Below are 25,359 nucleotides of genomic sequence, written 5' to 3'. Positions count from 1 at the left end.
TTTAAATATTTATTTATTTATTTGAGAGAGAGAAGGAGAATGCATGAGCTGGGCTGGGTCGGGGGTGGGCAGAGGGATAGGGAGAGAGAAACTTTAGCCGACTCTCCACTGAGCTTGGAGCACAACGTAGGGTTCAATCCCAGGACCCTGAGATCATGACCTGAATTGAAACCAAGATTTGACCCCTTAGCTGACTGAGTGACCCAGGTGCTCTGAGTCTGTCTCTTTAAATTGAATGGCCCATCACACCTGTCAGATTGGCTAAACTCAAACACAAGAAAAAACAAGTATTGGCAAGGATGTGGAGAAAAAGAGACTCTTGTGTCCTGTTGGTGGGAATGCAAACTGCTATAACCACTGTGGAAAACAATATGGAGCTCAAAAAATAAAAAAAAAATAAAGCTACTCTATGATTCAGTAATTGCACTACTGAGTATTTACCCTCAAAAATACGAAAACACTAAAAGTCTACATGCACTGCTATGTTTATTGAAGAATTATTTACAATAGCTGAACTATGGAAGCAGCCCAAATGTCCACTATAGATGGATGGATACAGAAGATATGATATATATGCATGTATACACACACATATGTGTGTATATTTATATATATTTGAATATTATTTATCCATAAAATGAATGAAATCTTGCCATTTGCAACAACAGGGATGGAGCTAGACAGTGTAATGCTGAGGGAAATAAGCTAGTCAGAGAAACACAAATACCATAAGATCTCACTCATATGTGGAATTTAACAAAAAAAAAAATGAATGAGCAAAGTAAAAAAAAAAAAAAGAGAGAGAGAGAGAAACCAAGAAACAGACTCTTAATTATAAATAACAAACTGATGGTTACCAGAGAGGAAGTGGGTAGGGAATGTGTGGAATAGAAGACAGGGATTAAAGAGTTCACTTATGATGATGAAAAAAAAAAGAAATGATTTAAAAAATGAAAGAAAAATTGCTAGACTCAGTGCCTGTGTAGTCCACTAAGAAACTCCTCTTTATTCTCTTGGCTTAATGACTTGATTCCTGTTCAGTATTCTGGGAAAAGAAACATTTCTTTTGGAAGTGGTTTATGCTCTTCAGGAACATAGGATCTGCAAACATAGCAGTTTTCTTAAAAAAAAAAAAAAAAAAAAAAAACTTTTCAAAGCTATTTCCTCACATCAAGCCTTGATAGAATGTTGCTTAGTTCTTCCTTTGTAGCATACTTTGCCCAAAGACTATCTCTTCCTTTTGAGAACTCTCCTCTCTCTCTCTCTCTCCAAGTATTTTTGGTGGGGCTGACAATTCTGTAGCTCTGCTGTCCTTGCCACAGTGATTGGCTCAGGAATGGACACATGACCTAGAGGAGGTAAGCACAGTTTTTACTTGAATTTGCTGTGGCCGCTGGTGGGTAAGGTGCTGCTCTCTTCTCTCAGAAAGCTAGCTGCGAGCAAGGGTAAGCTTGGAGCTGCTGGTGGCTATCTCTCATGGTTGTACAAAGAGCTTCCTGAGGATGATGCCCTTGTGATGGAGAGCAGGAGAAAAGAATGTTGGAAAGAATGATTCCTGATGGCATATTTGGACCTTTGTATTTCACTACGTTTAAAGTCACCCATGCATCTGGTCTGTTTAGTTGCTTGGAACAAAAACTTTCTTTATGGTTTAAGCTAGTCTAAAATGATTTTCTGTCATTTTTAACTGATAAAAATCCCAATGAGTACTTATACCTGGAGTAGCCAATAGTCCTGGGTGTCTAAGGAAGCATATAGTAAAGGGCTCCCTATGGAAGCCAGTCAGGGTGTTAAAGTGGATCATTAATGACTAGCTTTGACTAATTCACAATGGTCAGGAGCTGGCTTGCTCTTCAAAACAGGCCTGTACAGAGAAGTTGGGATGTACAGATTGACTTAAAATGTCCAACACAGCTATAAGACTAATGGATGTTTTGAGGAGTGGCCAAAAACCTACATGTGATCTTTTAGACAAAACTAAAGGCAATTACAAGGCTTTGCCTGGCAGGTCTCATGGGAAGGAAGCTACCCTCCCTATATTGAACTTGCAATGATGTTTTCTGGAAGGAGATGCAAGGATTCAGGATTCCCCCTTGAGAAGCCATGCTCATAAATATTTATCTGCAATTCTAAGATGGGTACATTCATTCAGAGGCCTCTATTGGGAGCCTTGGCTGAGGCACTTTTCTTCACTCTCAGTATCTTTCTATCTCCACCCTTCCCTTCTATACCCTTTGCTTACATGTTCATAAAAAAGTAGGAGACCAGGTCATCCCCCTATTTGTGCTGCATCCATCTGAACTTACCTGGTGCCAGGATGAAAAGTGAAGCACTGGGGAATCAGCCCCTCTTTTTTTGTCTCTTGCTTTCATTGTTGAAGTGGGTAAATAAAGCCTCAATTGTTATTTTCAGTTTGGTTCATTGTCCTAATTGACCACCTGGATACCTGGAAGCTTAGCAGATTTGAATTCATTTCTCTGGATTCTTCGAAATATTATCATGCATAATTATTCAGACTGGTTTGGAAGAGAGATGCATAAGAGTGAATATCCTACTTCAGTGCAGAAATTTCAACTCCAGCTGTCCATCTTAAAATACTTATGCTCAGGTCCTATCCCAGACTAGTTACATGAGTGTGCTTGTGGATGAAGCCTGAGCATGGTATTTTTTTGAGTTCCAGGTGATTCTATTATCAGCCAATATTGTGAACACGATTTTAGTGGGCATCCAAATCACTAATCTGGAAAATTAATAGCACAAACTCATGAGCTTTTGTTGATCTCCTGGGTAGGAATCATATAGGAGTAGATCCTAGAAATCTGAAAGACCCAGATGATTCTGATGCAGGTGGTAACTAATTTTTTTAAAGATTTATTTATTTATTTATGATAGACACAGAGAGAAGGAGAGAGAGAGAGAGGCAGAGACACAGGAGGAGGGAGAAGCAGGCTCCATGCCGGGAGCCCGACGCGGGACTCGATCCCGGGACTCCAGGATCGCACCCTGGGCCAAAGGCAGGCACCAAACCACTGAGCCACCCAGGGATCCCCACAGGTGGTAACTAATTTGAGGAGAGTTGAAGAGTATTGGTCAAGCACATGGTGTATGTGTCTGCATGTACTTGCTTGTTGGAGGGCAGTAAAAAGGAAAAAAAAAAAAGATCAAGCAGCCAGTATCCAAAGAGTAACCTCTAAAGAACTTATGTTCATCCACCCATCCATCTATCCAGGCTGGGTGTTGATGTAGTGCAACAGTTCAGAGCATAGGATCCTATCAAAAACACAGCTGAATCCTCGCTGTGCAATCATTAGTTCTGTTGCTTTGGGCAAATCATACAACCTCTGTGGGTCTCATTTTCTTCATCTGAAAAATATGAACACATATGATATCTTCTGGCAGGTTACCATGACATTTAAATAATTAATATTTGTTAAGTATTTAGCATAGTTCCCAAAACTGTACTGTTCTGATATGGTAGTGACTGGCCACATGTGGCTGCTGACCCTTAAATGTGGCTAGTCCAAATTGAGATGTGCTGTGGATAGAAAATGCACCCTGGATTTGAGGACTTAGGATGAAAAAAAAAAAAAGTAAAGTGCATTTTAAGAATTTTAAAATACTGAAATGATATTTTGGATATATTGGGTTGAAATGACAATATTTAGGCAGATTGGGTTAAATACAACATATTTTAAAAATGAGTTTTACCTAGTTCTTTTTGCTTTTTAAAATGTGGCTACCAAAATATTTAGAAGTAACATATTCAGCTTGCATTGTATTTCTATTAGGTAGTTTTGGCCTAGAAAGTAGTAAACCCTCAGTAATTGTTAAGTGCATTATTGGTATTGTTTTATGTGTTTAACTCAAAAACAACTAGCGAGCATGTGCTGGGAAGGATGTAAACATCAATCATTGGTCATATGGAGTGCTTAGAGTCTAGTGAAGGCAAACGAAGTCATCAGTAGTGTGGGACTTGGTTCACTTGAGAACTCTGGGGTGTGCCTGGTACAGTCCCTGTTCTTACAACAAACACAAGATCAGAAGTTTCCAGATCATTCCTGGGACTTTGCAAAATGTGGCAATTGTCTCAGGTGTCCCAAAGCATAGGCACTATCCAGTGACAAGAAGGTGTCTAAGGGAGGGCACCAGAGTTGAAGAATTCACAGACCAATAAAATGATTTAAAGACCTTCAGTTCTTTTTTTTTTTTTTAAGATTTTATTTATTTATTCATGAGAGACACAGAGAGAAAGAGAGGCAGAGACACAGGCAGAGGGAGAAGCAGGCTCCATGCAGGGAGCCCGATGTGGGACTCGATCCCTGGTTTCCAGGATCACACCCTGGGCTGAAGGCGGCACTAAACCGCTGAGCCACCCAGGCTGCCCAATACCTTCAGTTCTGATACAAATCATGTAGCCCATCACCTCTCCCTTTCCCAATATTTCAGAGGAAAGAATCATTGCTTATTAGGGTAGTGGGACTAGTAGTGTCTTCCTCAAATTCATGTCTAGTTGCGGCCTTAGAATATGGCCTTATTAGGAAATAGGTCTTTGCAAATGTAATGCCTTAACATGAGGTCATATTGGATTAGGGTGGGCTCTAATCTAATGACTGAGGTCCTGAGGTATGAAGAGAAAACAGAGGAAGAGACGCATGGGGAGAACATATATGAGAATAGAGGTAGACAGAAGTCATGTAGTTACAAACCAAAGGCCAAAAATTACTGACAACTATCAGGAGCAAGAAAAGGCAAGAAAGTTTCTTCCCCTAGGGCCTTTGGAGAAGCATGGCCCTCCTCACATCTTGATTTCAGATTTCAGTCCTCCAGAGCTGTGAGAGAATGGATTTCTGTTGTTATAAGCTACCTTGGTGGTACTTTGTTAGGACAGCCCTAGGATATATACATTGGATATTACTTGAGCCCCAGACTTGGTCTTCTTAACACTTTGTGAGACAAATATTAACATTTTCCATGGAGGGTAGGGACTCACTCCTGGATCCAGGGAGAATCTGATAAGGGTATATCACATGGATAGTCTCAGCAAAGATAGAGAGACTGGCTCTGGGAGGGACCAAAGAGTGTCAAAACAATGTAGTCAGTGGGAGTTTCCAAAATGAGAATGAAGGAGCAAGGTAAAAGTTAGAGCCAGAAAACCGTGCCAAGGATTCATGTTAGATGAAGAGAAATGGAGCAAAATCGAATTAAATTGTAGTTAGGTTCACAAGCAGAGAGTACTCCATGGGGAATGGGAAATAAGGCTGTCATCGATGTGAGAGGGTCAGAGCCCCATTTCTGTGTTGAGCCCAGTGTGTGGTAGGGCTATGGTCTTTAGGACACACACTTGAAGTCAGTGTTCCTTCCCCTGAGGTATAGCTGCATCTGGACACATGGGGACATGATGGGAGTAATGTAAAACTATAGGACAAGCAAGCACAAAGAATTTTCTTCTATCAATATAATATAACAGCAAGCATGTTTGGGAGTATAATGCAAAATTTCCATGAATGCATAATCTATAATATATGATTTGGAAAGTTTTCCTTTTGTGTTGTTCACTTCAGGCTATCTTTAGAGCTCGCCAGCTGTACACACCACTTCTGTGTGCTGATGTAGGCACCTCCACAGCTGAAAAGTTTGAGAAGCACTGATGTATATATAAGACCCTGAAAGGGCTGGCTAACATTTTCATCATTTCTGATATATAGCCGGTGCACTATGCCTTCACACAGTAGACACATGTTAAACATTTTTTTCACTCTTTTATAACAGTCAAAGTTAAAAGCCCATGACGCTTTTTTGCAAGAATTTTGGACTGTGCTTTGGCACATGCTCTCATAAACAAAAGAAGAAAGCATATACAGGGAGGATATTTTTAGGAGAAGTATGCATGGTAAGGAATGCTTGATGAGTCTCAAACTTGCAAACACTTTGGGCACATCAAAGTAAGAAGAAATTAAACCAAGTGCTAATGCACAACTTTTACTTTTATCTACACAAATCTTTTAAACTAAGAAATACTTGGGATCTGAATGACCTGAGAATATCATAGACTATGCTTTGTAGAGCCTTCCTGCTGCGAGTCAGGGTCTGCTTATACAATTTTCTGCTACAAATCTATGTTCATATTTGCATTATTCTTCTTTCACTTGATTACATGAAGATGTGTGCAATCTTAGCCTCTGGATCAGCAAGGGGAAATGGCATTTTCTGAGGCCAATTTCCTGTGCAGAACCAGAGCCATTGCTCAGTCTTGATATGCCAAACAAGGAAACAATTGAGGAGCTCTGTGGAGAAGCCTGGGAGTCATCCTAGATTTTTTCCCTTCCAACACCTCATCAGTCGCCAAGCCCTGAAATCTACCTCTTCAGAGCCCTTCAATTCATTCACTTCTCTCCATCCTTTTGCCTAGACAAGAGTGGAGCCTAGTCCTCATGGGAATGGGGTAGGGGTGTGAAGAAGTTAAAGATTCTAGAATTGGCATTTATAAGACCAGTTATAGATAAAATGAGTAATCTTGGGAGAGGAACATGGGGAAGAAACCCTGTAAATTGTGCTTTAATCACCTGATCTGGGCCCATTCAAACTCAAAACCATGGAATAAATTGTTATTTTTCTTGTTTTCTTAACTGAGGCAATCCTTTATCTGGACCAAAGCTGGTTTTTGACAGAGGGAAGGATGGAAAGTCTCATAAGGACATTCCTCTTTTGAAAATTCCATTTCATTTCTGCTCAAGATGATTGTAAATGAAAGGATGTGGTGGCACTTGCTTCCAACAGTAGGCCTCCCTTCAGTCTTCCCAGGCAGGCCTTGCTAACCCTGTGCAATCTAGATAAGGTTATTAACCAAATAGGATTACATTGGCTAAAGCTTCAGTTCTGCCATGAAGTGTTATTTGGGCCCATAATATTAAAAAAAAAATGCCAATGCTAGACTCAACTAGGCAGAAGCACAATAAACCAGAATGTAGGTCCTTTTGGGTAAAAGTGAATGGGATTATTGATAAAGGACATCTTGGCCTTCTCTGCCAACAGCTTGTTCCCAAGGGCTAAGTCTGAACTTCCTGTCTTTTTTCCCTTACAAAGTGATCATTACGGGAAGTTTTCCTGACGACCTCATTTCCACTCCCTGAAGGTGGCTTAACTGAAGGTGGGTGAGCTCAGATGTGCCTCCTTGACAGAGACCATCAAAGTATGGCTTGCAGCCACAGAAGGAGTCAGGTGCATGGCTGGAACATGTTTTGAAGTGCAGGGGCCTGCATTCACATCCTGGACTTGCTGCACAGCTGGACATCACTGGGAAATTTACCAAACTATTCTGCTAGTTGCTTCCTCTCATCTGTTAAATGGGGATGTTTTTGCCAACTTCACAAGGTTGCTGGGTGGGTTATAATGCAGTTCCTGGAAGCATTAAAAATGGAGTTTCTATCTCTTGTTTGGCCATTCACAATGGGAGGATATTCCTGGAGGTTCCTGGAGGAGCAGAACTTAGGAGAAATCTGGTACCATTGCATCTTATGTATTACACTCAGAGAAGTTACATGAGGCAAAAAGGGCTTTTAAAGTGACTTTGAGACTCCTAACTCTGGAAAACGAACTAGGGGTGATGGAAGGGGAGGTGGGCGGGGGTGGGGGTAACTGGGTGATGGGCACTGAGGTGGGCACTTGATGGGATGAGCACTGGGTGTTATTCTGTATGTTGGAAAATTGAACACCAATAAAAAATAAATTTATGAAAAAAAAATAAAGTGACTTTGAGAACCATTTAATTACAAGATCATTTTCCTATCTTTTCTCCAGCACAATCACCCTCAGATGATTGGAAAGCTTTCAAGCTGTTAGGTCTTGGGTTCAATCCCTAGCAGAAAGGTCACTCTTGGTGACTATAAAGATATATATGAACATCCACCTTGCTGTCCTGTCTGGGATAGAGAAAGTGTATTCATTTTTGTAACTCCTGATTGAAATGGCATTTCTCAATCACTTTCCAGTTTGTGGTTACCTATGATAATACTAGGATACACAGATGGGAAACCTGTCTTCTTTCACCCACCAGTGTAGCCATCCTTCAATACAGCCTCGCATTCATTCCACATCGGAAGCCTCAGCCTTTAGGGGAGACAAACAGTCTTAATTTGGAAACCAATCTGGTCAACTGGTAGTGGGTACCTATGATGCTTCGTTGAGAAGGTATCTGAGCTCACATCCGTACTTCACAAAAAGAGAGCCCTGATTAATTTACACTGTCTTCTGTGGGCATGGATGGAGGAGTGGTGCTATGTGTTTTCCATATCTTATCTATCCTTCAGCTGTCTAACAACTCTACTGTCTACTTCCTCTCTCCACCTTTGGCCTTCTTATAAGATATTGGAACAGGGGAAGAAAATGCAGGAAAGGATGGCATATATTGATCATTTCCATCCTTGCATGTTAAATTTTAACTAGTGCCTTTACTTAATGTAGAGTCATGATTTGTCTGTGGTTGTTGTATTTATCTCTTTCCATTGCCACTCTTTGAATGTCTTAAAAATAGGGATGGTTATTCTTCATTCTTGTATTATGCTCCATCTTGTGCCTCTCACTCCAGAACTTGGTATCATGCCTGACACACAATAGTCATTCGGTTTTATTGCCAAGTTCATGCTTTCTAGTCCTACTTTCTTATATCATTCACACTGCCAAGGTATTTCTATATATACCGTTCTAATACACAACTATAATCTTGTTTTATTTCTGCTTAAAATCCTTCAATGACTCCCAACTGGCTAAAGGATAGTCCAAATTCTGAACTTTGATAAAATGAGTCTGTTGAAGTTTTGTTCTTACCTAGTTCTCTGAATCTCCAGCCAATACACTCTCCTCCACTTCTTAGATGCCATATTATTTTGTATTTTGAGCCTTTAAATCTGTACTTTATTAAGTCCAGAATGCCCACTTTCTGTTTTTTACCCAATGGACTGCTCTTCTTCCTTTGAGGTTCTGTGTCTTGAAGGGATTATAGTGGTTAAAAGTGTGGCTCAGGCAACCGACTGCTTGGGTTCAAATCCCGACTCTAGTTGTGTGACCTTGTGTAAATTAATTAACTATTCCCAGCCTGAGTTTTTTGGTTTGTAGAAGGGGAGGTTGTAGGGTGCTTGGTGGGAGAAATCAATGAGCTAATCTATATAAAGTGCTCTGCATGATGCCTGGCATACAGAGAGTATTCAGTGAAATTGATCTATTTTCTTAACTGGGATTCAGAACTAAGCTGAATGTTCATTGGAGCAAAAAAGGCAAGATTGCAATGTAGTATGTTGGGGATTATAATCATGGTGTGAAGAAAATGCAAAGGGAACATAAAGGGTGGGCCCAGAAAGAAAAGCACAGATCCAGTGGGGGCAGGTGTCTGAGAAAATGCTTCTGGGAGGATGTATTGAACTGGGTTCTAAAAGATAGATTAAAAGTGTGGTGCCTTGGGGCCAGAGATGGGGATGGTGCATCAATGATATGTGGAGCAGGGGGCTCATGGACCTTATCTGGCATATGAAGCTTCATTAGGGTGAAAGGCAATTATTCAAAGGTGGGTGTTTTTGACATGAGTGTTTTTGGTTGCTTTTGGATGCAGTGGTCTCCTGGCTAACCATAAGCACCCCAGGCACCTTGTCCCTTTCTCACATGCAGAAGAAAAACTGGAAGGAAGAGGGTTCAGGCAACAAAAGCATTCCTCTTGATGGAGGGACAGATGTAAGATAAGGGCAAGTCAGAATGTGGAAATGTGGTTTGTAGGGAAGTCTCTCCTTAATGTCTCCCTTATTCTTGATAAGTAGAATAAATAAAGATGGCATAATATATGTACTATATGTTGGCTATTTGAATTAAAAAAAATAAAGATGGTGTGTGTGGAGCAGGCTTTATCCCCTTCCTCATGATGAGTGCAATGAGAGTTGGTATGCCAGGGCTGGATGGACCCCTGCAAGGGAAGAGCAGGCTCTTTCACCCTTGCTGTTTTGGAGTAGGCCAACAGCCTGGAACAGGGATGAATGCTCAAATTCCATAGCTATCTTTGGGATGCATGAAGCAAAACTAGCTCTTGATCTCTCTCTCTACCCAAGAATATCATTTATGCTTAGTCAAAATAATTACCTCCATTCAATGAAAAAAGGGTGAAAAAAAGGGGAGCTATTCTTGTGGAAGGCAAGGGAGTCTGAAGAGAGAGGACCCCATGGGATTTTTCACTGAGGCTCATTTTAATTGGCTAGGAGTCTGATAGTTAGCAGAGTGTATGTAGGGTGAGGTAGCAAGAGAGTACGAGAAGCAGAGGGCAGGGCATGAAGACAACTATGCCACTCTGATATGTTCAAGATGAGAAGAGGCATCATGAATTTTTTCTTTGAAATTGAAATTGTGTATAAATATCACTTAGTAAAACTCAGGGAAAAAAGATCAAGTCTGACATGTGAAAAAGCAGTATGAATGTGATTGGAAATATTGGTCTGGGAAGCCTAATTTCAGCTGAAAGAAATGCAGGAGAAAATAGAAAGAAATGTATTCATCAGTAATTGCCCTGTGGCTGATGGGAATACTGAGTAAAAGATGGATAGAGGAAAAAGTATCCTCTAACACAGCTATTTAAGTGAAGTCCCAAAATGTTGAAAGGATGCTTATTTTAGTATATTCCTTGTGTAGACTTCTTCAGGATCTTCTCTTTTCAACAGTTTGATTCAAAAGGGAAGCAACATATTAAGACATGATATTAAGTGTGTGATTCAGATTCTTAGAGTCTGTCTGAAAACATCTAAGAGGCCCTGGGGAATTGTCTTCAGATATCTACCTGTCCAAGTGATAACAGTGAAAATAAATGGGCTTTTTGTCTGGATATACATGGTTTTGAATCCAGGCTCTACCTTTACTAGCCATGTATATAGGGAAGACAACTTGTGAAAATCGTAGGTAATCCCTCAAAAATGGAAGTTGCCGTTTTCATTAGCTGCTATGTGAGCATCTAGAATGAGATGATTGTCGATCCTTTGGGGAAGGAAGTAAGAGCTTTAAAATTTTTTCTTGCTACATGAAGGGTGGGGGTTAATATGTTGTTCTGATCACATATTGACATCACATCTTCCATAAGAACAACAGATGATATGACATTAGATAGAGACTGTGAATATAGGTTTTATGGAAAGTTCTAAAATTTTGTTGAAAGTATATGTGTGTATGCGTGCATATGTGTGTGTGCATGTGTGTGTGTGTTTGCGATCTGTCTCATCTTGTAAGTGGACATGAATGTCAGACTCCTTTGCTTTCTAATTAATACCGAGGCCACCTGTGAAAATTTATGGTCCTCTTTCACTTTTCTTCAGGAGATGCAAAAAACTGAGGCCTAAAACTTAAGTGACTTAATTAAATATTATTATTATACCTGAGGCTTGAATCTAGCTTTTCTGACCCCAAATGTGTTGGCATCCACATCATGCTGATCCTGACTGGGGACTTCAGCATTAACCATAACAGGTAAATTCAGATGGTTCTGGGGAGTAGTAACCCTTTCCCAGTTCAATTTTTTTTTTTGTTATAATCAAGAGCTTGAAGATGCCATTCTCCTATATTGCTACTAGAATTCTTGCCAATTGCCTATATACATCTGTGTTTTTGAAGATGAAGGGGATATTTCCCCATTCTAAATGCCCATGTGGAAATTAAAAAACTAGTCCATAGTCAATACTATGTCTTGGGATTGAGACAGTGTGTTAGGAGGGCAAAAAGTGACTAGGTCTTTACTGAGTGTTTTTATTTTCATCAGACACTTGAGTTTCATGGGGATATGGCCAAAATATTCTCTTTTTTTATCCTGTAATTCCCAGTGATGAGGCTGAGGACCAGTGCTTCTTGTAGACAATGTTTATCTGACAGGGTCAGTGACTGCTGGTTACTTGGTTCCCCATTATGAGTCTGAATTTCAGAGCCAATTTTCTCAGTCAGTCTTACTTACTTTGCTCAGCCGTGAGAACTACTTCCCAAAGCTATTCAAAATTCTATTTTACAACTTAAAGCTAGTATGGAATTCTTGGCTCCCCTTTTTTTCTGAATAATCTTTTTCTCTTATCTAAAAATGACCTAATAAACAAACAGGATGAAACCCCAAGAGGGCAAATGGTACTAAATTCTAAAAGTTGCATTGAATCTTCTCATTTGAGATGTGCATCCTCTTTACCTTCTCCACCCCCAGCCCCCCCCCCCCCTTTACTGGAGAAGAGGTCAGCATCAATATTCATTTGGTATCAGTCCAGAAACTTTCTGGACAGATTCATGCAAAAACATTTGTATATAACTTGAAACAAAATTGAAGCAGAGTGGTACGTGATTCTGTATGTTTTTTTTTCACTTAAGACTGTATTTTGGAGTTATTAGCACAATCAACGATCTAACTCAATAACTCACTTTTGAAAAGGGATGACTCACTGGTATCCATCATAATAATGTGACATCCTTTATTTAATTAGCCCCATAAAATTTATGTTGTTTTATCCTTCCTCCTTTGCCAATGCAAACAATTCTGCAGTGAACATCTTTCTGCATATGTCTTTGCACATGTGGGCATGGATATCTGTAAGGTATTTATTTGTAGGTTATGTTCCCAGAAGTAGAATTGCTGGGCCAAAGTGTTCAAATTCCTTCATCTTGCAATCTTTTTTTTTTTTTTAAGACATACACAGACAGCATGTGCAAGGAAGATGAGCAGAGGAAAAAGGAGAGAGAGAATCTTAAGCAAATTTTACGCTCAGTGTGGAGTCTGACATGAGACTCAGTCTCACAACCCCGAGATCATGACCTGACCTGAAGTCAAGAATTACTGGACTCTTAACTGACTAAGCCATCCAGGGGTCCCTGCAATCTTTATTTCTGTATTTATCAAATAGCGTAATTAGTCAACCAATTACTTTTTAAAGTTCTTAATGTGGTTATAAACATAAAAAGGTTAAAAAGTGAAAAACAAACAATTAAAGCTCCCTAGTCATTAAATTGTCTTTTTTAAACACCAGGTAAAGAAAATTTTCTTTCACCTATGGAATTCTTCCAAGAATTTTTACTGCTTCTGGGTTATTATTGTCTGCTCTAATCTGTACTTGAGTGATAAGAATATAAGTAGTAGATAGCTTCTTTAAAATTTCTGTCGTCTTTGAGAACTCTGTGTCCGTGGTATGCTTTAAGTTGTCTTTTGGTTGGTTTCTTGGTTCATAGCTCGTCTTACTACCATGCAGACACTTGGGCTTTCTTTTAATATATAAACGTGTAGCATGTTGTGTTACAGTACACATCTCCATTATTTAATCAACATTTTGAAAAGCTACAATAACTTTCATTTCCTCCTTAGTGACATGCAGCATCTTATATGCTCATATAAGAAGTTTTTTTATTTTGTTTTGTTTGTTTTTCATATAAGAAGTTAAGAATCTACCCCAGCCCTGAGATGTGTCTTAATCCTGGTAAAATATTTTATTACATAGTAGACTCCCATATCAACAAAAGCTCTTTTACCTAGTTATGTTTCACTTTTTCTCTGAGGGCACCATTTGATCCAGTGCCCTCAGGATCCAGTTCTGTGCATACTCATCCAGAAGCTACTGGTTGATCAGGTCCCTTTCCTCCCTCAAGCAGGCCAAGCACTTCCCTGGCTGGCTGATATGGTATATTAACCCTAGCTATTGGTCTGATGGCCAGGCTTGGAGATGCAGACAAACTTGGAAGGGGCATGTGGCTCATGTTATCTTGAAACTTCTGCAACATATTCAAGCAAGAATTAGGAGAACTAAGCTTTAATGTGGAGGAATGGTCACTTCTCTAGGGCCATAGGTGTCAGGAGAATCTACAGATTCTACAGGCATTAACATCAACATCTCTATCCAGCATCTTGGGGCCCTACTCTTTTCTGCACTGAGGCAGAAGAGACCTTCCAGGGTTAAAATTCATTTTTCTCTGAACTCCATGACCTCTATACTTAAGCCCTGTGATTGATCCTTAATTTTTTTCTGTCCTCTGGCTGCAGAAGATGAGTCTGTATGCTGCCAAGGAGACCCTCTGGGTTTTGCACTTCGCCTTAAATTTGTGATTGAGCATCTTTAGCCTTTCATTGCATTTGTCTAATGCATCCCCCAATAAAAACCATCTGCTTCTATGGTCCTTGTGCTTATTGTTTTTCCTAAATCTCAGCAGTGGTTGAGCTATTGCCCTGCTGGTTCATTCCCATTCACCAACATTCTATCTCAGTTCTCCATCAGCGAAACTGTAACAACTCCTGCTATTTTATGCTTTGGGCTATTAGGACTTCCTCTGCTCCTTGTGATAGATTTCCCAGTTGTAGACCAGCTGGCAAGTGACACAGCTCCAAAATCCCATTTTAAAACTCCGTTCTTTTGACCAGTCCTAGCACTAACTTTCTCAATTTCTGTTCCCTACGAAATACCCTGAGATAAAGATTTATGGGTAGGGAGTTTATCGAGGAGTATATTTGGGAAAACTCCAGATAGGGAGTGAGGTGAGAGGGAGGAGTAATGCACTTGTAAGAGAGGTCTCAGATGATTTCATGGGGGAGTCTTGGCCCTGGGATGGCCCTTCAGAATTGTCACAATCCAAGTGGAAGCTGGATTTTGTATCCCCCACATTTCCAGTTACTGGTGTGGGCTGTCCCTGTGAAAGCAGTGTGATAAGGGGTGAAGCAGCTCACCTCTGCTGAAGGTCTTGGGGAAAGACTCAGGTGTGAACCATGAGCAGCCAATGCTCCCAGCAGAGGGATTTGTATCAGATGAGATAATGCATGGGAAATCGTTTATGAACAGCTTTACTTCCCCAAAACAAAAGTCACATAGTAGCAAAATATAGTAGAATGAGCAAGGGTTTTGATATCAGACCTCTTACCAGTTTTGTTATTTGTAGTTTATTCCTTATTCTTTCGGAGCCCTGGCTTTATCTTCTGTAAAATGGGGATGAATATATTTTCCTTGCAGGAGTGCTTTCAAGGACAACTGAATCAATGCTTATTAAAGTATTGGGCAGTCCTACTCCAAGATAAGGATTCAAGCTCAAAGCGGATTTGCTCACTCAGTTAGCTCTTGCCCTCACTATCCTTTGGTGGACTACATACATGACTAATGCCACCAGTGATGAGCTTGGAAAGGATACAGATTTTATTTAATTTGAAAGGTTAAACAAATTCATATTCCTTTACTTCATGTTCAAGTCCATGTTTGTATATAATTCTTTTGGAAGTGACATGAAAGAGCTCATTTGACATGATTATGAGGGTTGATTTTGCCAGTGTAAAAATTTTATCTCACTGGGCTGGTCACATTTGAATACTAAGTCTTGGCTTTCCCTAAAGCATCCCATGGTCAGAACATGTCTTTCTAAGTAAAGGTCAATGACAATTCACCTGCAAGGGAAAGATCCAATTGCATTTCTAGAATGAAGATCGATACAATCACTGCAAGTAAACCGTGTCCGACCTTATCCTCTGTAAGAAGGAAAAGAATCAACAGGGCATGAAAAGTGTCAGCATTTTGAGTTTTGAGAGGTGAGAAAGGGGAAAGAGTTTATGCCATGCTCATCCATCATTGAACTTCAGTAAGACCATTAAGGTTCAAACTAGAGATAAAGAGGTAGCAGTTTATTCAGTTCTGCTGTTGGAAATCCTAGTATCAATTCAGTTCAATTCTATTCAATTCAACAAACGTTTATTTAGTGCCAACATTGTGTATGACTTTATACTAGTTGCCAAAAAATCCGATCCCTGGCTTTTCATTCACTTTATTTCATGCCAGACTCTGCTAGGTGCTGGGAATAAGCATGTAGAGAGAGAAAGACGGGCAGACACAAGGAAATTTCTTGTGATAAATAGTAAAGGAGCAGGATAAAGTACTGTGGAATTACTGTGGAAGGAAACAAGCTATGTGTTCATGGGGAAAAAGTGATTTTGAGTTGGGGCTTACACAATGAATAAGCATTTACTCATGGTGGGAGAAAGGCCTGGGTTAGTTCATTTTGATAATTATTTATCCAGATATACTGTGTACTGGACTCTGGGGTGGGTACTGGCATTGAGGAGGCAGGTATAGTATCATCATGGCTGCCCCCAGGAAGCTCACAAGTGTCATTACAGCAGGGGGAGATAACAGTCTGAAAAAACTTGTCATCTGGTAAAGAGACCAATGAATTGACAAGGAAAGGCCTCATCTGCGATCTTGGAGGGTATTATGCTGAGTGAAATGAGTCAACCGGAGAAGGACAAACATTATATGTTCTCATTCATTTGGGGAATATAAATAATAGTGAAAGGGAATAGAAGGGAAGGGAGAAGAAATGTGTGGGAAATATCAGAAAGGGAGACAGAACGTAAAGACTCCTAACTCTGGGAAACGAACTAGGGGTGGTGGAAGGGGAGGAGGGCGGGGGGTGGGGGTGACAGGGTGACGGGCACTGGGGGGGGCACTTGACGGGATGAGCACTGGGTGTTATTCTGTATGTTGGCAAATTGAACACCAAAAAAAAATAAATTTATTATTAAAAAAATATATCTGCTTTCTAAGATAATCTTTGGTCCAGGTACAGGTGTTAGGTTTGCCCTCAGAATGGCAACAACGTTCTCAGAAAAATGCCAGGAAACACATGGTAACAAAGGCGTTTCTGATATGTTTGAGATTATGATGCATATTTGCAATGAAAGACAACACAACTGTTCAAAATGGTGCAGAGAAATATGTTATAACATGGGAAGTGATTTATGATATATAGTTGAGTTAAAATGCAGATCATAATACAGTGCATGCGATGTGATTTCACATCTGTAAATATTTAGTGTGTATTCATGGGAAATAATATAAGAATATGGTCTAAAATGTTCATATCCGTTCTATTTGGATAGAGGGATTATAAAGAGGAATTAAGAGCATTTTTCTCTTTCCTCTCTTCCTCTTCTCCTTTTTTTCTCCTCTTCCTCCTTCTATTTTGTTCATGTGCATTTCCTTTCTTTTTATGCAACAAACCTGAGTTATTTCAAGAATTAAAAAACAAGCAAATAAAAAGTTAATTAAAAAAAATCCTTCAAATTGGGATCCCTGGGTGGCGCAGCGGTTTGGCGCCTGCCTTTGGCCCAGGGCGTGATCCTGGAGACCCGGGATCGAATCCCACATCGGGCTCCCGGTGCATGGAGCCTGCTTCTCCCTCTGCCTGTGTCTCTGCGCCTCTCTCTCTCTCTGTGACTATCATGAATAAATAAAAATTAAAAAAAAATCCTTCAAATTAAATAAGCCCTTCTAGAGTAATGATAATCCTTATGGTTACAGATTTTGTTCTTCAGAAGAATCAATACTGTTGGAAGGACAACATCATTACTTTTATTGTTGTTATTTCTACTTTTATTTCCATGGCCTGGTAATATCTGAGGTTTTAATTGGTGTGCCTTCCTCACTCCCAGATCGTATAAAACACAGATAACCTGCAGAACTAGAAATAAAGGCTGCAAACCCTTGCCACAGACAGATTTGGGTGCACATTTTGCAGAACAAATTTTCCTATTGGCAGAGATCATAAAAAAAAAAAAAAGTGGTCACAGGCTGGGGAAGGGAACATGCAGATAGAAAAGGATGATAGAACGGAATGGAGATCCTCAGTCTGGGAACCCCGGGGCTGCATGGAAACTGAGTGGGCGAGGTCTGTGTAATCCTTCACCATCTCAAAGGAACTGCCGTCCACCTCTCATCCATTGGTCTTCTGGTCTGGAGTGAAACTCACCTAAAACTTGAGATTCCGTTCAACTTCCACGCATCTGTGCAGACATTGCCCACTTCTTTGCCTGAGCAGTCCAGTGTTGCATTCCCATTTTACTGATGGAGGAGTGGAAGTTTGAGGAAGCTGAGTAATTTGCTTAGAAGTCACCAGCAAGGTTGAAGCTAGAACTTGAGCCTCATGAATCTCTGCTGAGCACCCCACCACACTGCCTAAAGCTTGATTTGTGGATCACAGTTATTCACTGCCAACAGTTCTGCCCCTCATTGTTCCTTGGGCAATGACTCCTTCCTGTGACGAGAAATAAACAAGATGCTGAGTCAAATAAGTCAGTCGGAGAAGGACAAAAATTATATGATCTCATTCATTTGGGGAATATAAAAAATAGTGAATGGGAATAAAGGGGAAAGAAGAAAAAATAAGTGGGATATATCAGAAAGGGAGACAGAACATGAGAGACTCCTAACTCTGGGAAAGGAACTAGGGGTGGTGGAAGGGGAGGAGGGCGGGGGGTGGGGATGACTGGGTGACGGGCACTGAAGGGGGCACTTGATGGGGTGAGCACTGGGTGTTATTCTGTATGTTGACAAATTGAACACCAATAAAAAATAAATTTATTTAAAAAAAAAAGAAAAAAAAAACAAGATGGTGACAGGCTCCAGAAGTTGTGTCATTTCTAACGTGGCGCTCTACTCCTGCAGTGAGAGACAGGGTTATTTCTGGTGAAATCTTTGCTGTAAAGTACACCAATCAATTTTCCTTACAAATAATTTCTAATATGTAATTATGTAATCAAGCACTCCCATAAACAAGCTTGGCCTTGACACAGAGTGATGGGGTGCAGTAATATTTTAAATAAAAGATGATCACACAACCATTTATTTTGAAGTCCAATTTTCAGGATTGGGAACTATACATTAATGGAAGTTTAGAGATTAACAGCAAGCTAAATGTGAAACCCTATGAGCTAATGCCTTCGACATAAACAAATGTACAAAAATAGCATCCTGCAACTGTTTTCAAAGTCTGACAGAGTTACGGGGCTTTCTGCAAAGCAGAGGGTGCAAAGAGTACCAGATTCATCAAATTCTGGCAGCGATCTGTTAAAAAATAATGGTTTTGTCTACAAATGGAAACTGCTAACAGCTTTTCCCGTCCACTGTAATCGTCTTTCCATCTGCTTGGGTTTTATAATCGTGTCGCCTTTGGAAAATTACAACACAGAGCATATTCTCTTGGAGGTCTGTTGTTGAGCTGAATATTCTGGGCCATGAAATGGTGACAACAGTTGAAGAGTTTCCCTGCAAAAGCGTTACAACCATTGCATCCCAACAAGCCGCCCTGGTGCTGCAAGGCTCTGGCAGGAGGGGAGCAGCAGACTGCGTTTAGTAGAGCACAATTTAAAAAAATGCTCACATACACTTGAACAGGCACGATCTAACTCCCGTGGTGCCTGGAAATAATGGCTACTTCTTTTTTGCCTCCTTCCATCATCTTTCCCTCTTACTCTATCTTTTTTCTTTTCGATTTCCCTACAAAACTGTTATCTAAGTGCAAGGTCATGAGGGATCTGGACAGCTCCTCTAGCCTGTAATCTGATCCAGAAGGAACATTATTCTCCTGTGTCTTCAAATCCTTTGCCTGGAGCCCAGCTCATGGTGGTGTTCAGTACCTAACTGCTGAATGAATGAATGAATGAATGATGCTATGTCTCTCATATGATGATCTCTACCTTATAAAGCCTTATGTACTTTGTTAAACATTTTCACTGACGCTATCCTCACAACAACATAGGAGGAAGGAAGTTGAGGTATTGTCTCAATGTATTAGTTCACGTCCTTCAAGAGGCAGATGCTAAAATTGGATTAAATAGGCAAGAGATTGATTATGGAAACTGCCCTCAAGGGAAAAGGGAGAAGGGGTAGTAGAGAATGGGGGAGTCATCAGACCACGATGCAGGTCTTACTACCACAGAGGAGAGATGGAAGGATTGAGTAGTGGAAGTATTCAGCAGAAGTGCAATTCAAAGAAAGTTTCAGCAGAGCTGATGGAGAGTCTTTGGGCTGAAGCCACTGTCTGTGGGGTCCCACATCTCCCAGAAATGTGCCTGCTTCTCTCAGAAGTGGCCTTGCTGCTCTCAGACTTTGGTTGGTGGTGCCAGTGTGGTGATGGATTTCAGACAGCATGACTGGGGCCCTCAGTCAATTATACTCTATGTTATGGGAGATTGGAGAGGAGAATTCTCATGATGACCATATTCTATTTTAGAGATAAGAAAACTGAGATCCTGATAAGTTAAGAGCCATTCTCAAGGGGTCATGCCAAGTGAGTAGGAGAATAGAGGTTAGATTCTTGAACCCTAGCTCATGTGTTTTCTTTATAGATATAACAGTGGCTTCTTTTTACCGCTGACCCTGAGCTCCATCTAATTGGTGATGTTTGGTGGGGAGGTAAAAGTACAGGCAACCAGTTTCTAGACAACATTGGATGGACACAGTATCTGTCAGGGCATAAGAAGAGACAGGGAGTGTGGTTTCTTACACTTCTGGTAGAAAGCAGAGAATAAGGCTGGAAAGTGAGGATGAGATGTCTTATTCTGGGCAGATAAGACATTTACTTGAGAACAAATGGGTATCATTTGCAGAAAATCAATGCATGAAACCAAATAATGGGATCAATATTTTGGGATTCTCATGGGAAATCCCAGATGACAGACAATAGATAGCAGAAAAGCGGAGGAGAACTGACATACCTATGAATCGCCATCATGTAGCTTTTGAAAACACTGGCATTGAGGGACTGCCCTGCAGGATTGGATGTTGATTCGCTTATCCACTTAGAAAATATTTATTGAGCACCAAATCTGTGCCAGACACTATGATAGGCTCTGAAGATTATTGGCAAAGAAGACTCTATTCTTTTAATGATGGAATAGAGCATCCGGTGGAAGAGACAGACAGTGACTACACAAACGATAATTCTAGACACTTGGAAATGTTATCAGAGAAATACTTAGGGTATGGGAAGCAGAATAATTATGTGGTAAAGGGAAGATTCTGAGGCAGTGAAAGTAGCTTGAGATCTGAATGATAAAGAAGATTATCCATTCATTCAAATCTTCCTCTGTGAAGATTTGAGGGCACAAGTTTCAGGAGGAGGAAGAGCAAGTGACCGCCCAGCAAGAATATGAGTGTTTAGGGAGAAGAAGAAAGGTCCATGTGGACAGAACACAGTGCAGGGGGAATGGCAGGAAGTGAGATAAGAAGTAGGCAGGGCCAGATTCTGTAGGACCTTGGAGGCAGAGCAAGAAATTCGGCTTTTATCGTGTGTCAGGAAACCATTGGAGGCGTTTAAACAGGAGAACATCAAGGTGTGATTTACATTAAAAAATGAAGCTCATCGATAGGAAGGAAAGTGGAAACAGGGAGATTAAGTGAGTCTGTTGCCAGAGTCCAGCTGAGACCTAATGAGGACTTGAGGTGAGCTAGATGGACAAGCTGGAAACAGCCTAGTAGATGACACAGAGAAAAGGATTCTTTGCTGAAAGATGGCACACGTGCAAGGCAGAGAGGCATGGGGATGAGAAGAAGGTATATTGGGGTTCACATGTGGTTTGCAATGACTGCACCATCATGTGTGCATTATGTAGCAGGAAGAAACCTAAAATGAGGAGGGTGATCTCTATTTCCAGAAACTGATGAGGGGATAGCTTGAGAAAACAAGCCACTTTCCCTTTCTGTGCCTCAGTTTCCTTCTCAGTAAAATGGAGAGTGGTATCACAATGGAATCACTAAGACACATTCCATTCTGTGATTTCCCCAAAGCCCAGGAAGGTGAAACCTGACTGAAAAGTCGGCAATGCTGGGGCTTCACCACGTGGGTTTTCATGGCCTCGGGGCTAGGAACGTGCTTTTAGGAGTCAGAGTAATTCATATAATAAATGAATAATGGAAATAGGTGTTGAATATCACCAAGTGTTGAAAGCCCCTTTTAATGGGCTATATAAAACAGGTTGTTACAGGAGACACCTGGTACAGGGGGTATACCTCTTGCTTCCCCATTCTTGTCAGGGTCAAATTGCCCGTGAACACACACAAATCCCTTCTGTAGAGGCCATGACATAATGCCCATGAACACATACAAATCCCGTCTGTAGAAAACAGCACAGGCCATGACATAATGATTACCAATTTGGGTTTCTGTTTCTACAGGCTGTCTGATAATAATAGCACTTACTCTGTGCCCAGTGGAGGTCCAAGCAGTTCACCTGTGGCAAACTCCTGTGGTCTGCAACAAGTGGATGATGTCGGTGATAATTTCTTCCCTGTTTTACAGTGAAGACCAAAGAGGTAAGTAATTGCTTGAGGCCACCACAGCCTTTCTACAGCCTCAGCTGGGATATAACAGAAAGGACTCAGCCTTCAGGAATTGGGATGTGCCATTTGATAATGTATGACCTTGACTTTCAAGCCACTTAACACTTGTTCTTGGAGGATTTCCTCATCTGTGAAATGGCCGTAATTATAGCAACTCAGGATGCTGTGTGAGCATCGAGACAAATTGTGTAAAGAATCTGGTGCAATAAACATTGGTGCTCCCCACACATAAAAATGTTTTGTAAACCGCTGTTATCCAAAGATTTAATATGACCTCCTTGCATATTTCTAGGCATTTAACTTGGTTTTGTACAGAAATCATTTAATGTGGAGATATTTGTAGCATGGGAAATTCCTAGGGTTTCTGGATTTCTGTATGTGTGTGGAGGGAGGTGTTGAGGTAAATACTTCCTCTGGAGATTTGAAAACAGTGAGTCAGGAATTTGAACAAGTTGATATTAATTTCAGGCAATATTTTCTGCTCTATGAAGCCAACATGGAAGAAATAAACCTTAATGTTTTTTAAGTGCTTGGCTATGTTCTAGGCCCTCTGGGGGAAGAGGTGAGGTCCAGAGATGAGTCGCAGTGTTGATTTTCTCAAGGAACCTGCTGTCTACCGTGTAGTACAATGACTATATGGGGTGGATTTCTGCTGGAGGCAGAGGTTCTCACAGCAAGATCTGGTGTATGTGTGTGTGTGTGTGTGTGTGTGTGTGTATGAGAGACATTATTTTCATGTTAATCAAAAGGTCTTGGATTAAATAATGTTGAAAAACCCTGGCCTAGACAGAAAAATCCATAAGAGAAGAAATGAATCGGCGAGTTTGTGAGAAAGTATAACTAGTTTTTATACAGATAACATATGGGTAACCAAATATCCAAATATCCATCAGGGGGATCCTGGATCTAGGCAAGATGGCCCAAAGGCAGTGATTTACTACCTTATGACTCCTTTGAGTACCTAATATTTCATAACCTGTTCTCACTTTACCAGAAAGATAATACAACCCATCCGCAATATGATTTCAAAACAAATCAATATAGTGTCTCAATATAACCAAGGAAGAAGTAAAAGGAAAGTAGTTTAAGATAAAGTAATATGTATAGTATTTTAGTATGTGAGCACTCAGATCTGGTTGCACTAGAGAGGTAGTGGACTAATCATATGATTGTGCCCAAAACTGCCTCAGGGACACATCTGGGCCTTGGTGCCTGCTGCTACTGGGCACCTGTTTTCCACCACGTGGCTTTTCAATGTGCTATCCCACCATTCCATGGTTCAGTCCAAGCTCTCATGTGGCAGGTGGCCTCCACAAGGGTGAAACAGAAGCACCGAGGCTTTCAAACTCTAGGTTCTGCAGTCACACAGCACCACTTCTGTTGTGTTCTTTCCATCAGAGCAAGGCACAGGGCCAGCCTAAAATATGCAAGGAGTGGGTGGGTGGGAAATAGACTCTTTCTTTGCAGGAGGAGTGGAAAAGTCATGTTGCAAATGGGCATGTGGGATGAAAGATCATTGTTGCCATTTGTGGAAAAAACCTACCACAGAAGGATAAGAGCCCTGAAAAGTAAAAAAAAAAAAAAAAAAAAAAATTAAACTATTTATTGAATCCTCCATATATGTCTGGCACTGTGCTAAAGCTTTTTGTGTCCATACTAAGTAAATCTTTGAACAAGCCTATGAAATAGACATTATTATTATTTCTACCTTACTGATAAAAAATGGACACCCAGGGAGGTGAAGTAGTTAATTATGGTCTCACAATCAATAAGAATTTGAAATGGTATTCAGATCCATCTCTCCCTGACTCTGAAACCCATGGTCATATCTGTGGTTCATGTGGCACTTATTTTTTAAGTAATCTCTACACCCAATGTGGGGCTTGAACTCACAACCCCAAGATCAAGAGTCACAAGCTCTACCAACTGAATCAGCCAGGTGCCTCTCCTGTGGAAGCTACTTCGAGAAGAAGTATGTCTTCTGAATAGAGTAATGAGGTTGATTTGAGTATATGGATGGATCCAGGGACCAGACACAAAAGATATTCAATCCCCTGATAGCAGAGAACACAGCTGTTCACTTGATGCTTTTCAGTTTAGGGATATGGGGGTTTGGCCTGTGCATGTGTTCCCACATAGTGGGTTGAAAAGGCATTGGCAATTTGTAGGTCTGTGCGTTTCCACGCCTGTAAGATGTTCAGGTCTGCACCTGTACAGAAAATGTGTGGTTCGGAGTGCCAATGGTGTGAATGATGGCTGTATCAGTCACATGCGGAGGATGATTCCTAGTGACCTGGGGGATGGAAAAGAGGACAGTGTCAGAATAATGGATGAGACATGTGTTTCCTGGTGGCACAGACCTGCTAGGAAGAGTTTACAGGTGGGCATTATCTTCAAGCAAGGAGGGAACAATCAAAAACATCCTTGGTCCTTTTGATTTTTATTCATCATTAAGCAAGGTTATTCTTTTTGGGGGTCAAATCACAGTCAATATTTGTTGATTTAAAAATCATAGCAGTCTCTTTGCGAACCAAATCAGTTCGGGATGATCCTTAACTCAACATTTCTCACAAAGTTCTATTTAAGGGTATAAAGGATCTCCCTAGCATCACAGTGTGGAAGCTGATTCTGGTTTTTATTCCACCTGTGTTGTGGTCTGGCTGTGTGAAAGCTTTTTCCGGAAAAGCTTCTACAACCCCATACCCTAAGAGTTTTCTCATCTGCTCATTCATTCACTCACTCAGCTGATATTTTTTGGAAGCCTCTAGAGACATTGTTCTAAACATTGGGGATACAGTCATGAGCAAAAAGATGGGGCACCTGGGTGGCTCAGTTGGTTAAGCGTCTGACTCCTTATCTCACCTCAGGTCTTGATCTCAGGTTGTGAGTTCAAGCCCCACCTTGGGCTTCATAAAAAACAAAACAAAAAAACAAAACAAAACAAAAAATGATATGGAGTTCCTAGTCTCATGGAATTTATATTCTAGTTGGGTGGGGGGTGGGCTCTGGACATTATATACTATGTTAGATGGGGATAGGTGTTAAGAAGAGCTAAAAGGATGTCAGGAGGAAGTGATTCCCAGGCATGGAGAGCAGTCAGGACAAATTCCTGTAGGTAGGCATGTGTTTGGATGGATCAGGAACAGCTACAAGGCTCTTGTGGCAGGAACAGAGTAAATGAGAGAACCCCGGTAGGAGATGAGATCAAAGAGGGAAGGAGTCAGTCTGG

At 40.7% G+C, this 25,359-nt stretch overlaps 1 protein-coding gene across 1 annotated transcript in view; it reads left to right on the top strand.

The window, feature by feature from the left end:
* The window catches only part of LOC112653955 (serine/arginine repetitive matrix protein 3-like), an 82,280-nt gene extending 60,177 nt beyond the window's left edge, over positions 1-22,103 (top strand). Inside the window, exon 3 of the mRNA XM_049107728.1 lies at positions 21,966-22,103. Within this exon, the coding sequence (XP_048963685.1) occupies positions 21,966-22,092 (127 nt within the window). The 3' untranslated portion in view covers positions 22,093-22,103. The remainder of the gene's footprint in view (positions 1-21,965) is intronic.
* The last annotated feature ends 3,256 nt before the right edge of the window (positions 22,104-25,359 follow it).

The sequence above is a fragment of the Canis lupus genome, chromosome 3 (genome assembly GCF_003254725.2).
Source record: "Canis lupus dingo isolate Sandy chromosome 3, ASM325472v2, whole genome shotgun sequence".
NCBI lineage: Eukaryota > Metazoa > Chordata > Mammalia > Carnivora > Canidae > Canis > Canis lupus.
Note: the sequence above shows the minus strand (reverse complement) of the source record. Positions and strands in the feature narration are given on the sequence as shown.